General features: G+C 42.6%; 1 protein-coding gene across 2 annotated transcripts in view; it reads right to left on the reverse strand.

Annotated features, from left to right (window-relative positions):
• The window catches only part of LOC136847093 (SCY1-like protein 2), a 144,201-nt gene that overhangs the window by 21,413 nt on the left and 107,271 nt on the right, over positions 1-15,517 (reverse strand). For both annotated transcript variants that reach the window (XM_067118395.1, XM_067118394.1), the window contains 2 exons: positions 3,184-3,257; positions 2,346-2,564 (listed from right to left, as the gene is read on the reverse strand). In XM_067118395.1, the coding sequence (XP_066974496.1) occupies positions 2,346-2,564; positions 3,184-3,257 (293 nt within the window). The remainder of the gene's footprint in view (positions 1-2,345; positions 2,565-3,183; positions 3,258-15,517) is intronic.

Below are 15,517 nucleotides of genomic sequence, written 5' to 3' on the forward strand. Positions count from 1 at the left end.
GGCAGGTGTCAAGCCAAGAGGCCACTCTCAAAGTTCTTTCCAAACTAAGCTCCAGACTGACCATCTCAGAAAGTAGAACCTTTTGTCTCAAGAACTCTAAGGAAGCGTTGTTCGATAGCCCTGACAAACTTCCATTCACTACCCTGGGTAGGGAGGTGGGCTTCTCTGGTACATAATACTTTGCCTGTCTAGGTAAGGAGGAGGTAACAATTTTTGTGATCGGGAGGTGGCTAGGGAACCTTCATACCTAGCAATCAACAAATCAATTTCTTTAATTGACGACTTTACCATCCTAGTCAATGGTAGGCGGATGGAATGTTTTGTTTCCATAGCTGAAAAGGCTACCTGTTCTAAGAAGGAAGAGTCTGCATAATCTCCTTTATCTTCTTGTTCCAGTTCTGGATATTTAAAAATCTTTCTTATATTCTGAATAAGTTCTGGAAAACTCAGAGATTCTTCTGGAACATCCTGAGGTAAATGACTGAAACTTGATTCCACATCTGGGGACTGACTGCAACATGTCTTCCATTTCTTTTGGAAGGCAAAAGGGAATCTGGAGAAGCTATAGATTTTCTCTTTTTGATAGGTTGTACTAAATGCTAAGATGGGGAACATCTCCCAGAAAACTCACAGCTTATATTGAAAGAAAACTGGGTCCATGAAGCCGAACTTTCCTGAGAATTAACATCCAAGCGAAGAGGTCTAACTTTCAGTTCATCGTCCAAGGAAAAAGGAGAAGACATCCAGCATCTTTTGCTAAGAGAATGACTTTTCTTGCAGGTATTGTCATGTCAAGTTCAGTTCCTGGACAGGAACAAGAGGCACCCGAAAACTGTGCAGGACGGGGAATAATGGTTTGGCACCTGGAATCCGCAAATTTTGCTCTCTTGTGGGAATTGCCATGCCGCGTTCTTCCCCTGGAACAGGAACGGGATGCATCTGAAGACCGTGCAGAATGAGGAGTGACGGTTCGGTGCCTGGATTTGTGAGGCACCGTCTAAAGAGCGTGATCGGGAGGAGCTCTCGGAAGAAGACTGAGAACAGCAACGTTTTGACACAGGAGGAGAAAAACTTGATGAGAAAGATGCAGGAGAGGCAGAACTTCCACTCCGTCGCATGCCACTAGTACCCGGGACTGGACTGGGAGAAACGTTGGGAGTCATGTTCCCTCTGCCCCTCTGGGAGCTGCTGGGACCCAGTATCAGGCTAGCCTGGCTAACGCTGATCTTCTTACTTTTGCTACCAGAGGTTGTCAATTTCTTGATTGGATTGGATGTATTCGAAACCATAGATTTACCAAAAAACTTTGTTAGAACCAACATCATCTCTTTGATACTGGAATTTTGCTCCAGGGTAACAGGAAGCAGAGAGGAAGCAAAGATTGCGGGAGAAGGGATAAGTTCTATGGGTTAGGGAGTCGAAGTTTCCTTTTCTGACTTCTTTTTAGCACTTCTATTTTCATATTTCTTCCACTGAGAAGACGACCATGATTCACGTTTTCCTTTTCCGAGTAATACCCGGACACTTATGGGAGACCGGTTTCGCTGGCGATGTCATAATCAGGGAAAAACGCAAAACATACTATGATATTCACCATACACTGTTCACATATGTCTCAAAAACACAGATATTTCATGATAAAGCGAGATTAATATACGCAGGGCTTAAGAAGCGCGTCTTAACACAATGACGGCTGAGAACAAACTGGAGGATGTTGGTCCCTGGGGGCCTCTTTTACAGCTAGTGCTACTCTCTAAAAGTGAGTCTACCATAGCCGTCTGTGCATGCACACCTAAGGATACTCCTGTCACATGATGTTGTGGTATCTGTATCAGTGTCGGAACAAATAATAACTATTAAGAAATCAATGCCCTTGGGCAACATAAAATAGAAACAGATGTTAAACAGACTTCAGTTACCAAAACAAAAAAGAACTCATATTATTCAAGATCTTGACAAAAAAAGAACTGTGATCATTTGAGATCTTAAGAGCTCTTAGGATTTCCTGGCAACCACAGTAATTTGCCATTAACTCAAGGATGCCAAACTAACAAACTCAGACAAGTGTCAGAAGACAAATAAGTTGTTCTCAAATTGAATGTTCAGTTGCTGCAAGATTTCAAGATATTGTTTGATATCAAGGTATATTTCTTTCCACAAGAGCTGGCTAATTACCATATTATTCACCTGACTTTTTTAAGATTTACCCATGGCATCTGTCATTTGAAACATGACCACTCAAAATACATATTGCTTCTTAAAACAACCTTTCAGAAGCAATTGTTATAGCAATATCTAATAAAATACAATTTTCTTTCTTCAATATGAATACAGTAGAGCAATACCTTTGTTTGTCCTCTAAACTAAGGGATGTTGCTGGGGTCATCACTGATTTTGAATCTGGACTCGTAGGAGAAAGAGGGCCTTTCTTGACTGCTGAGTCTCCTCTTCCAACTGAACCCAAGTCTAATCCTGCAAACATGTCTGATGAGGCATCTACAGCAGACACAGATCCATTAACTGTATTTCCTGTTGAACCTGTAGGCATGGCCATCTGCAGAGCTCTAAAAGAGAAATGTACTCAAAAGCATAAGTACCTAAATGAAGGCATGAATCATTTGAAGTGCCTGTACCAAAAATGAATAAATGCTTATAATGAATAACACACATTATCCAGTCATTAATGAGGCACTTTTATCTGACTGTCCTGACTTACACCAGCAGCAAATATCCAGTCTATGATGCAAATACTTATAGACAATTTTGTCTGAATCTTCAGCCATTCCAGTTTACTCAGTCATGACATTTTTTTAAGAGTTGTAATTAACTAGATAAGATGGTTTTTATTTAAAAACAACCCCTTCAGGTCAGGTCTGGTTAATAATAATAATAATAATAATAATAATAATAATAATAATAATAATAATAATAATAATAATAATAATAATAATAATAATAATAATAATAATAATGAGTTCAAATCAAAGCAGCAATGACCCAACAACAGGACTAGTCAATTTAAGGACATGGTAACTCAAGTGTGTAGATTATCAGAGTTTGTGTCTAAGTAAGAAGAAAGTTGGAAGGATACTGAAATAGCTGCTCATTTTTAAAGAAAAAAGTTGAAAAGCACTTACAGTATTAGCATTCTGTATATGACAAACAAATATTTATGATACTTACTTCTTTTCATCCTTTATGGCACTTAATTGCTCAAGTTTGGTTCTGTGCTCTGATTCTACTCTTTCTGTCATATCCTGAAAAGTATGAAAGATAAGCATTCTGTACTCTCTCATTTGTAAGTTATTTTATATAATTCTCAAGGTGCTAATATCTTCACTATCATCACTGGTGGCTACAATATATTACATAAAATACCAACATGAGTACTTCTTAAGTGTTGTCATAGTTGTCATAATGAGTTATGATTATTCTTCAAATGTAATCCAATTTTCACAACAAAATATTTTCTGAGTCCAGCCCCGTGTCAGCCGGTGAAATTCCATTCATGCACGAATTTCTAGGTATAAAATGCTAGATATACCAGAGAAAAAAGAGCTTTCAGGAATGCTGGGGTTACTAACCCCAGATCGAGCGTCTTCTCCAAGGAAGACGTCGGTATAACCAAGGGTGAGTGAAAGGATCACTACCACGGAGTCACACTCGAAAGATATCCCCATGTTAAAACCCCCAGAAGAGAGCGGTGAGCCGTTACAGCTCCCACACACCGACGCCCGCCAGGCCGGCGACACCAGCGCCACCTACCTCATTCCATTTTCTAGCACGTGACTTGCTGCTACTCATTTTTGTGCTTGTGCCCTTATTTGGATTATTCTTCTAATTCACCATGTCTTCGAGCAACTTTACCATCTCCAAGTTAAGTACCATCTTATTGTGGGGTTTTTTCGATAATTTTGGCTGTATTTGTCTCTTTTTTCACAATTATGAGAACTTTGTTATGACGCCACGGCGTCCCCTACCAGCCATGTCGACCGCAAGGCGACCCCATCAGTTTTTTCTGTCAGGGTTGTCTCCTTGTCGTTATATGTTATTATCTGCCCCCCGGTTCTCCTCCTGGCGGGTTTCCTGCGGTGGCACCCTTTTGAGTCTTAATAAATTTGATAGACCTTTACGAGTCCCTATTAGGTTCCCGTTGTGCCCCGCCTAGGTTCCCCCCCAGGCTGAGTTCCTAGTTGGTATTACTTTATTTTAGTCTAATATTAAGCCTATGTTTTATTTTTCTTGGCGTTGGTGCTCTGTTATATATATATATAATTTATTTGGTTACCTCCTCGAGGTAGCGGCAGCCTCAGATCTAACCGCTTCCCCGAGGTAGGCTACGCACCCCGCATGAGCACATTATTCTTAGAATTCTATGTTTTTGTGTGATGGTTTATTATGTGTGGGTCTTTCCCTTGCCTATCACATTAGGCCATCCCCTTTCCTCTCTTTTAGGTTAGGTGTGGAGTATTCATCAGGTTGAGGGAGTTTTGGTTGCTGTTTCCTCCGTGGTCGTTTTGGGGTGGCAGAGTGAGCCCCTTCGTTCTCCCCCTTCTTTTCAAGGAGTAGAGTTCATTGGGTGTGTCTCCTCTAGGCTAGTCGCCTTTTTGCCCCCTCTTTTCGGTCCCGGTTGGCTCTCGGCACTAAATTTCTCTCCCTGTTTTCCTTCCTCCACCCTTCCTGCCCTCCTTCCGTTAGCCTAGGCTAGGCCTAGTTAGAATTTTTATTAGGCTTCGCCTAGTCAGGAGTTGGGCGTTGAGTCTTGGTCGCATCCCTCCCTAGGAGTAGGCCACCCTACCAAGTTTTATTATTTTCTTGGCGGTGTGTGTTTGCAGTTGAGCGGGTGAATCATTTTCCCTTGTCTCCTGTTTTCACTCTCGTAGCCTACTCCTCTTCCCTACCCCACCACCTCCCCCTCCCCTACCAGCTCTTGCTCTACTCGTGCGGGTGACGCTAGATGGCGTTTTCTCCGAGTTGGGGGACTCCCCCTGGTGGAGAGATTCGCTCCCTCCCAGACAAGTCCCAAGCAGCGCTGTGTTTGTGTTGGTGGTTCGTTTACTCGCTCCGACTCGAGCGGGTTCGAACATTCTCTCCCACATTTTCATTCCTCTCCGTCGGGTTTCTTGGTTGGGTTGTTGACACTTGCTCCGGCTTATGTTATATACTTGGCCTATCATGACGATTCTCACCCACCTTGTTTCACTGGCGGGAAGTCCGAGAGAAGGGGAGTGTATGAGATAGACGGATCCCTCCGGTCTCGGAGTGGATTTCTCATTTTTACCATCACTTGTTTATTCTATTAATTGTTTTTTATATAAGTCTATATTTATCTAACAGAGTGAGTATCTCACTCCGTCACTACATTATTTCATATGTTATTGAGTCCGGTTCTACGCCGGGGTTCCGCCGTTATTTTTACTGGCAGCCCTTGTGGTGAGTACCTGTTGTCTCAAACCTTTCATTCCGCGGAGTATTCGGGGACTGGAAGTACTTTACCTTCCACTCTGTTTAATTTGGAGCTCATTGGCCTAGTTCTTATCGAGGGGTTTCCTATCCACCGGAGCATTCCGGTTGTAAGCTGAAATTCCCTGGCTTGCCAGCTTTAGGTTACTTAGAGTGGTAGGTTCATGTACTTTTTACACTTACAGACTGTTCGCTGTGAGGAGCCGGGGTGCACCGCTTCATTGCAGCAACCATACGGACACGTAGTGTGCCGGACCCACGCTGGTTGTGCGGTCCGGTTAGGACGACCTGGTAGTCTGGCACCCGATGGTTGTGAGGTTTGCTTCGCTTTGTGCACAACTGTCCAGGATGAGTCGGTAAGATATAGTTTTTTTTCCACATTACGCTCCTCATATCGAAATAGTGTTTATATGGTTCTCCGGATCCTTTCGTTCAACCCTAATTGTCTGTTCTCTTACAGGCAGACGAGTCCTCCAAGAAAACTTCTTTGGAATCTCTCCGCCTGGGTGGCTGGGTTCGGGAGGAACGTTCCGTTGGGGAAGCCTTATGTCCTCGACGCCAAGTTGAGGGACCTGCTCTACCCCGGCGCACGGGTGGCGGCCGCAGTGCCGGAAGAACTTGCCACCCCCATCATACAGCAGATCCGGGATGCAACCCAGCCACCCCAAGTGGACATCCTATACGCGGAGGTTTCGGAGGACGTCGCCGCGTTAGACTTGGACCTGGAGCCTATCAACACAGAACAGGACCAGGTGGTAAGTAGCGAGGTAAGTGAGGTTGCGGGGGCGGGCCCCCTTTTTGACTCCCCAGCTTCATCTATATCTTCATTTGCAGGTTTTGTGAAGTCTTCCTCCTTGGGTGACAGAGCTCCATCAGCTGTCCCCAAGTTGAAGTTGAAGACTTCATGGAAGGCGAAGGGCTTTAAGTCCTCGTCTTCCAGGAAAGCCTTGCCTTTCCCCCCGTCGAAGGCTAAGGTCTCAGCACCGGTAGCCTCCGGGAGCAAGTCTGGTTCCTCCGGCAAAGGCGCGAGTAAGAGGGCATCAAAACCAAGCCCTCCTCGCCAGCCTGCCTTTGATCCGGAGTCTTTTGCTAACCAGCTTTTCGAGAGGTTCTCGGCGGAGGTCGAGTCCAAATTCACACAAATCTCTGAGAAACTGACCAGTCATGACAATATACTGGCGGGGATAGCTCGCCCAGGCGGAGCCAACCCCAGTATGTCATTCCAGACACGGCGGATCTCCTCCTTGATGCCGGGAACCCTTGGCGTTTCGCCCTCTGGGCTATCCAACACGATGGCACCTTAACGGTTGAAGGTCTTGGCACGAGGCGGTTGGAAGAACTTGGAGTTCTTTCCCGCCGATCTCTTGCCCCCTTACCCAGGCTTCGTTAGGCTGACGGAGGAAGCCTGGGTTGCGCTCAGACAAGGTTCCTAGGGAGACAGTGATCTTCCCTAGAGACCAAGCTCAGTCGGCTCTCCTGCGCACTCTGACGGAGTGGCAGGCTGATAATACTAAACTGATGCCTTTCAAGGGCAACTTTACTATATTCGCCCTGGGTGACAGGTTGCCGACTCCTTGCTTGAACAAAGTCGCTCTGGCTACGGCCCGAGCGTGCTTTGATGGCAACCCTTGCCACAGATGAAAGAGACAGACTCCACATCCCTGGTATTCCCAGGGGTGATGAGTTCTGGGTTGACGCGCCCCACCACCTTTACTGTGGGGAAAGCTGGACGCTTTTGCGCTTCAACGCAATTCAGCGAGCAGCTTCCCAAGCTACCGGAAGCCCTGCTGAAGGCGGAGTTTGAGGCCCGGACTAAGCTAGCCCGGTCATTGAACTCCGTCTGCCTCACTGAAGCCACTGCCGTCTCCTGTGCAGACGAGCCTTTCTTCCAGGTCTTGGCTAAGTCCCTATTGGCAGGATTTCAGTCTGACCTGTTTGATTTCATGATGGCCAGGCTCGAATGCAGGAAATTCATCTTCACTGATGCCACCATTCGTCACGAGCCTAACAAGCTCGTGAAGAGTTCGATCTGGGGACCTAACCTCTTTCCTGAAGAAGAGGTTACCAATGTACTTAGGAGGCTACAAGGGCCAACCAGAGTCTGCGCTCTCGCTGGGGCATCTCAGCCTACAAGCGGAAGACCACAGAATCTGGCGGTCCCCAGACGAGAGGAGGCAAACGGTTCAGGAGGCACAAGAGACCCCATCATCAGGCACAGCCCTCCACCTCAAAGGCCCATCCCCAACAATATGTGCTGGTTCAACCAGCCCATTCAGCTGCACCTTCTCCTATGTTGCTTCACCAGCATACAACCCAACCTATGAGGGCCGTGGATTCTTTCACGGCCTTAATAGGAGCGCAAGGGGGAAGAGGTCAGGCCCCCATACAGAGGAAAGTCCAACACCACCCCAAGAGGTAAGCCTGGACGTGGTAGAGGGAACAAACCTGCTCCCTCCCACTGAGAACAAACAGGTAGGTGGTCGCCTGTATTGGTTCAGGGACCAATGGACCTTCAGCCCTTGGGCACACAGCATTGTGTCCAAGGGTCTAGGGATGGAGCTGGATCAAAGACCCTCCTCCTCTGATCAGGTTTTACCAGCCACCCTCAAGAGTCCTACAGGACTACGTGGCAGAACTGCTCAACAAGCGAGCAATAAAGAAAGTAAGGCACCTAAAGTTTCAAGGCAGGTTATTCACTGTTCCCAAAAAAGACTCCGATCAGCAAAGAGTGATCCTGGATCTGTCGCGTCTAAATCTCTACATAAAATGCGACAAATTTCGCATGCTTACGGTAGCTCAGGTACGGACTCTACTTCCGCGTGGAGCCGTCACCACCTCTATCGATCTTTCAGACGCTTACTATCACGTCCCGGTTGCGCGGAGCTTCTCTCCGTTCCTGGGTTTCAGACTCGGGAATCAAGCCTACTCCTTCAGGGTCATGCCTTTCGGTCTAAACATTGCACCCAGGATATTTACCAAGCTGGCGGACATGGTAGTTCAGCAACTCCGGTCCCGAGGGATATCCCTAGCAGCGTACCTAGACGATTGGATAATTTGGGCTCCAACAGTTCTAGAATGTCGGAAGGCCACGGCCACGGTCATCAACTTCCTGGAGTCATTAGGTTTTCAGCTGAACAGAGAGAAGTCCCACCTGACTCCGGAGTCCCGGTTTCAGTGGCTGGGTCTCCAGTGGGATCTGTCTTCTTACACGTTATCCGTCCCGCCTCCCAAGCGGAAGGAGATAGTGTCCCTTACCAGGAAATTTCTGAAAAACAAATCAGCATCCCGCCGGACCCAAGAAAGAATCCTTGGGTCTCTTCAATTTGCCTCAGTGACGGACCTGCTCTTAAAAGCAAAATTAAAAGACATAAACAGAGTGTGGCGGAGTCGAGCCAATGTCAAGCTCAGAGACAAGGTCTCCTCTATTCCCCGAATCTTAAAGACAAGACTGCGGCCTTGGTCCACAGTCGGTGGCCTGTCCAAGACAGTTCCACATCAGTTTCCCCCTCCGGCGCTAGTAGTTCACACGGACGCTTCTCTAAGCGGCTGGGGAGGATATTCGCCAAAACAAAAAGTACAAGGGACGTGGTCCACAATGTTTCAGCAGTTCCATATAAACATCCTGGAAGCTATGGCGGTTTTTCTAACCTTAAAGAAAATCCGGCACCCCAGCCGGATTCATATCAGGCTGGTATTGGACAGCGCAGTGGTGGTTCATTGCATCAACAGGGGCGGCTCCAAATCAGGTCGAGTAAACCAGGTTATGGTTGCTATTTTCTCCCTGGCGAACAAGCACAACTGGCATCTGTCAGCCACCCACCTAGCGGGGTGCGAACGTGGTGGCAGATTCCCTGTCCAGAACTACTCCGTTGGAGACGGAGTGGTCTCTGGACGGGAATCATTCAATTGGATTTGCCGCCAGGTTCCGGGTCTCCAAGTGGATCTGTTCGCGACGGAGAGCAACTTCAAGCTTCCCTGTTATGTGGCTCCGAACCTGGACCTCAGGCGTATGCCACGGACGCAATGACAGTAGATTGGAACAATTGGGAGAAGATTTATCTGCCCCAATAAACTTGCTGCTGAAAGTATTACACAAACTCAGGACATTCAAAGGTCAACCAGCCCTGGTAGCCCCCTATTGGCCGAAGAGCAATTGGTTCCCTCTTCTTCAGGAACTGGGGTTGCGTGTCTTTGGATTCCCAAGCCCAAACTGACCCAGACAGTACAAACCAAGACTGTGTCAGCTTCCTCAAGAATTCAGAATGCCCTAGTTTTATGGACTTTATAAAGTTCGCAGCCCAAAAGGGAGCAAACATTGACCCCGTTAACACTCTGTTTTTAGAATCAGACAAGAGAGATTCTACTCTTAGACAATATGACTCAGCAGTCAAAAAATTAGCCTCCTTTCTGAAGGCATCTGAAGCCCAAACCATGATGACTAACCTAGCAGTTACCTTCTTTAGATCATTGTTTGAGAAAGGCCTTGCCCCGGCCACTATTACCACAGCCAAGTCAGCCCTGAAGAAGGTATTCTTATATGGCTTTAAAATTGACCTTACAGATTCCTACTTTTCATCTATTCCTAGAGCATGTGCTCGTCTGAGACCCGTATCACGCCCACAGTCTGTTACGTGGTTCCTCAATGATGTTCTTAAGTTAGCATCTGAGATTGACAACTATCAATGCTCTTATTTGGATCTGTTAAGGAAGACTTTATTTCTGATTAGCTTGGCTTCAGGTGCCAGAATCTCAGAGCTATCGGCTCTCACTAGAGGTGATGATTTTGTTAACTTCCTCCCGTCCGGAGAAGTCCTCCTTTCCCCTGCTCCTAGATTTTTAGCTAAAAATGAAGACCCTCAAGACAGGTGGTCTCCTTGGAAGGTGGTGCCCTTCCACAAGACCAGTCTTTATGCCCAGTTTATACCTTAAAGTCTTACCTTTTAAGAACTCCACAGTGTAAGTCGGGTCCTCTTTTTATCAGGGAGAAAGGTGGTACTCTATCACTAAATGCAATAAGGCAACAAATTTTGTATTTCATTAAACAAGCTAACCCAGATTCAGTTCCTAAGGTTCATGATATTCGAGCAGTTGCTACTTCTATTAATTACTTTCATAATATGGATTTCTCAGAACTCTCCAAATATACGGGTTGGAAATCACCTCTAGTGTTTAAACGCCACTATTTAAAAATCACTCAAGCCCTGAAATTTTCTACAATAGCTGTGGGAAGTGTCATTTCCCCACCTTAATTAGTCATCATCCTTTATCCTTCCCTAACCCCCCCCCGCCTGCCTCATTTACTTCTCTGCTTGCCCTCCTGGTTGATCATGCCTCACTGCCTTGCTCCTCATATTGATATTATTATTGTCTCTGTTGATTGGAAACTGTAATTTGACATGTTGTGATTATGGATTATCTTTGGGGTACTGGGCGGTTTTTATTTTGCTCCATGTACCCCATTTATATATATATATATATTTTTCCCCATGTTGTATTTGTCTCTTGCGTGTGTAGCTATAAGGTTATATTTACTCTTTAGTCTAAGTATTTTTTGAATGAACATTATACCTTTGTAGTCTTAAGTATTTTTGGTTTTTTTTTCCCTGCCACGCTGTTGGCTTTGTCAACATCTACCGTAATATTAAGATTTTTTACTGTACTTTTTCGATTTAATATTCAATTTTTCATGTGAGAGATATCCTTATTAAAACCATTTTCATAACTTGTGTTTTTTTCTTCAGATTACCTTGTTTCCTCGTAGTTAGCAGTCTTGGCATGATTCTCTATCACTATTTCACCGGGCTGACACGGGGCTGGACTCAGAAAAGGGATTTTGACAAAGGAAAAATCTATTTCTGAGGAAGGCCCGTGTCACCCAGTGACCTTCCCTGAAGTACCTTCTGCTCCCCTACTTGCACATGCCAAGCCTGGGGTGGTGCTAGCCTGGAATGAGGTAGGTGGCGCTGGTGTCGCCTGCCTGGCGGGTGTTGCGTGTGGGAGCTGTAACGGCTCACCGCTCTCTTCTGGGGTTTTAACATGGGGATATCTTTCGAGTGTGACTCCGTGGTAGTGATCCTTTCACTCACCCTTGGTTATACCGACGTCTTCCTTGGAGAAGACGCTTTCGATCTGGGGTAGTAACCCCAGCATTCCTGAAAGCTCTTTTTCTCTGGTATATCTAGCATTTTATACCTAGAAATTCAGTGCATGAATGGAATTTCACCGGGTGACACGGGGCCTTCCTCAGAAATAGATTTTCCTTTGTCAAAATCCCTTTTCTTATTGACATGCCAAAAGTATCTAAATAAACAATGATCAATACTGTGTATATAAGCATGTCAACAATATGAATGCAACTGGTAACTATTTTCAAATACCCAGTTTCCATTTGACCATTGTACTGGGTTACTTACTGTACTCTCAAATAAAGAAAATACAAACACTGCAAACTTAGATGGCATAACCCTATCTATAATTAAACCAATATAAACAAATACTATCATCAATAAAAATTATTAAACAGTTAAACAACTCATCTAATCATGAACCTACTGCCATCAAACCCATTTCTTCTATAGGATTTCTGCAAATTGTTATATATATATTATATATATATATCATATATATATATATATATATATATATATATATATATATAATATATATATATATATTTCCCCCATACCATATATATATATATATATATATATATATATATATATATATATATAATATATATATATAATATATATATATAATATATATATATATATATATATATATATATATATATATATATATATATATATATATATATATATATATATATATATATATATATATATATATATATATATATATATATATATATATAGTCATATAGTCATAGAAAAACTCCATACACCCCCTTTAAATGAACAAAATTCAGAGCAGTGTTATAAAAGAGAAAAACAGGCAAAGTTTTGTTTTATTACCTTTTATTCAATATTTTGACATTTCTCCATTATTTTTAAGTACCATTATTGGTTTTGCGCAAAAGTCCGTTCCCTTGGCCATCCAGAGAGTGAACATGAATCCGGTGACTATGAAACACTGAAGCAGTTAAACAAGTAACCAATGGAAGACCCAACAGATGTCGCACCGTGAGGGCATATGGAAATATGAAGGAGGAATGGGAAGCAGCTATTTTTCTTGAGCAATGAGTAAAGTTCCTATATTTCAGTACCGTTAAGAAAGTGAACGTAAAGTTTTTGTTCTTGACAATACTAAGTTTGAGTGTAAAATGTGCAGTTAAGAAAATATGCGAAGGAAATCTGAGAAGAAAAGTGCTTAGGATGTCAGTATTCATGAATTAGTATTTCCTATAGATTATTATATCTTATCACCAGACATAATTGTCCACAAGATCAATACAAAACATTTCAGCTTCAGTGTTTACGGTTTATAAGGTACGATCATCTGTAGGGAGTACTAATTCATGAATACTGACTTCCTAAGCAAAACCCTTACGATCACTTTCTTAACGATATTAGAATATGGAGACTTTACTCTGTGCTCAAGAAAAATACCCACTCCTCCTCCCTGTTCCCATATGCCCTTACTGTGCAACATCTGTTGGGTCTTCCCTTTGTTACTTGTTCAACTGCTTCGGTGTGTCATAGTCACTGGATTCGTGTTCACTCTCTGGATAGCCAAGGGAATGGACTTTTGTGCATGATAGTACTTAAAAATAACAGAGAAATGTCAACATACTGAATAAAGGTAATAAGACAAAATCTTTGCCAATTATTCCGTTTTGATAACATTGCTCTGATTTTTGTTCATTTAAAGGGGTGTTCATGTTTTTTGCAGTGACTGTATATGTATACTGTATATATATATATATATATATATATATATATATATATATATATATATATATATATATACAGACAGTCCTTTTTACATCACTTGACGGTTTTCAAGCTTTACGACGTTCGAGTTTACGAATGCTTTTTCAAATATATTCATAAAAAATTATTTCCTGGGTTACAACGATGTTCCAGGTTTACAAATCTTGACGCTGACAACGCCCGTCCGACGGAAGAAATATGGCTCCAGAATGGCAGAATGGTCAATTTTGGAGGGTTTTCTGTTGAAAAACTCAATGTAAATGCAGGATAAATTGATTTCAAGGCACCCAAAGGAATAAAAGTAAGGTTTTTTACAATTTTTACGACGGTATTTCAGATTTACGCCAGTCCGGTTTCAATTGTGACCAACTTTGGCGGAAGAAATATGCATCCAAGACAGCAGAATGGTCAATATTTGGAGGGTTTTCATTATAAAACTCAATATAAATGCAGGATTCATTGTTTTCAAGACACCCAAAGGATTAAAAGTAAAGGTTTTCTTACGATTTTCGACGGAGGTATTTAGACGCCAAGCCAGTCCAACGAGTTGGATCGGAAGAGATATGCATCCAAAACAGCAGAATGGTCAATATTTGGAGGGTTTTATTATGAGAAAGTTAATATAAATGCAGGATTCGTTGTTTTCAAGACACCCAAAGGATTAAGAATAAGGTTTCCTAACGATTTTCGAACGGATTTTTTTACGCAATCTGACGACGATCGGAAGAGATATGCATCCAAAACAGCAGACTGGTCAATATTTGGAGGGTTTTATCATGAGAAACTCAATATAAATGCAGGATTCATTGTTTTCAAGACACCCAAAGGATTAAAAGTAAGGTTTTCTTACGATTTTCGACGGTATTTTTCGACAGACGCCAGTCCGACGACGATCGGAAGAGATATGCATCCAAAACAGCAGAATGGTCAATATCTGGAGGTTTTTATTGTGAAAACTCAATATAAATGCAGGATTTGTTGTTTTCTGACACCCCTAAGGAATAAATTAAAGTTTTCTTATGATTCAGACGGTAATATTTGGGATGACTCGTGTCCAACACATACATGAAAGAAAATTTACATTCGCGGATTTTTCATAGAGCAATATTCACTAAATTACTGATTTTTATTTTATTTTCATGACTAAATAATTTTTTATGATGAAAAAATATTTACTAATTTTAAAATATTAATATTGAGTAACCACAGCAAAGTATTGATAAAAGTTAAATTAAAATCCAGTGAAATCATAAAACTGCTTAAAATGTAATCACTTCATTCAACCTCTCTCTCTCTCTCTCTCTCTCTCTCTCTCTCTCTCTCTCTCTCTCTCTCTCTCTCTTCTGTTCTCGAATAATTCACTCAATAATGTCACTTCAAGATTTAAGTAAGGCCAACTTCCATATCTCTCTCTCTATTGCATATATCCTTCAAAAATATCGATTACTGTATGTAAACATAAAAATATTCTAAAATCCCATCATCGCTTGTGTGACAATTTTTTTTATTGCTTTTTTGAAGGCTTATGACGATACCGGCTCGGGGGATTAGAATTAGCCAATAACAGAGCTCGTAGCAACCCCTTCTCTCCATGACGATATGCTATTGGCTGGCAGGACTGACAGTAGCCAATAACAACTTGTAACAACCCCCTCATCCCCTTCCCACCCTCCTCTGACGACATGCTATTGGCAGGAAGGGTGGGATTTTAACCAATCACAAAGCTTGTACCTCACGGGCTTTGTAATACTATACTATAAAGAGCGTTTTATAATAGTATTTTTTTTCTCTCACCAACGTGAGAGAGAGAATGACTGCATAATATTTTTCTAACAAATTTGTGGGAGATGACGACTAACTATGCTTGTATGATATATAAATGACTTACCTAATAAGAGCTAATTTTCAAATATTAATAAGATTAAATAATAATAATACAGCATACTGAAATTACAACATTTATGCATTTTCAAAGCAGACTAAAGGCAGAAGAGATATCTCTCTCTCTCTCTCTCTCTCTCTCTCTCTCTCTCTCTCTCTCTCTCTCTCTCTCTCTCTCTCTCTCTCTCTCTCAAATGATATATTATAAATCGATATAAGTTCAGCCCTTCACTCTCACAGGAAAAGATACTACTAATTTGAGTCTCTTTACCTATGCACAC

This window comes from Macrobrachium rosenbergii, chromosome 16 (assembly GCF_040412425.1).
Source record: "Macrobrachium rosenbergii isolate ZJJX-2024 chromosome 16, ASM4041242v1, whole genome shotgun sequence".
Lineage (NCBI taxonomy): Eukaryota > Metazoa > Arthropoda > Malacostraca > Decapoda > Palaemonidae > Macrobrachium > Macrobrachium rosenbergii.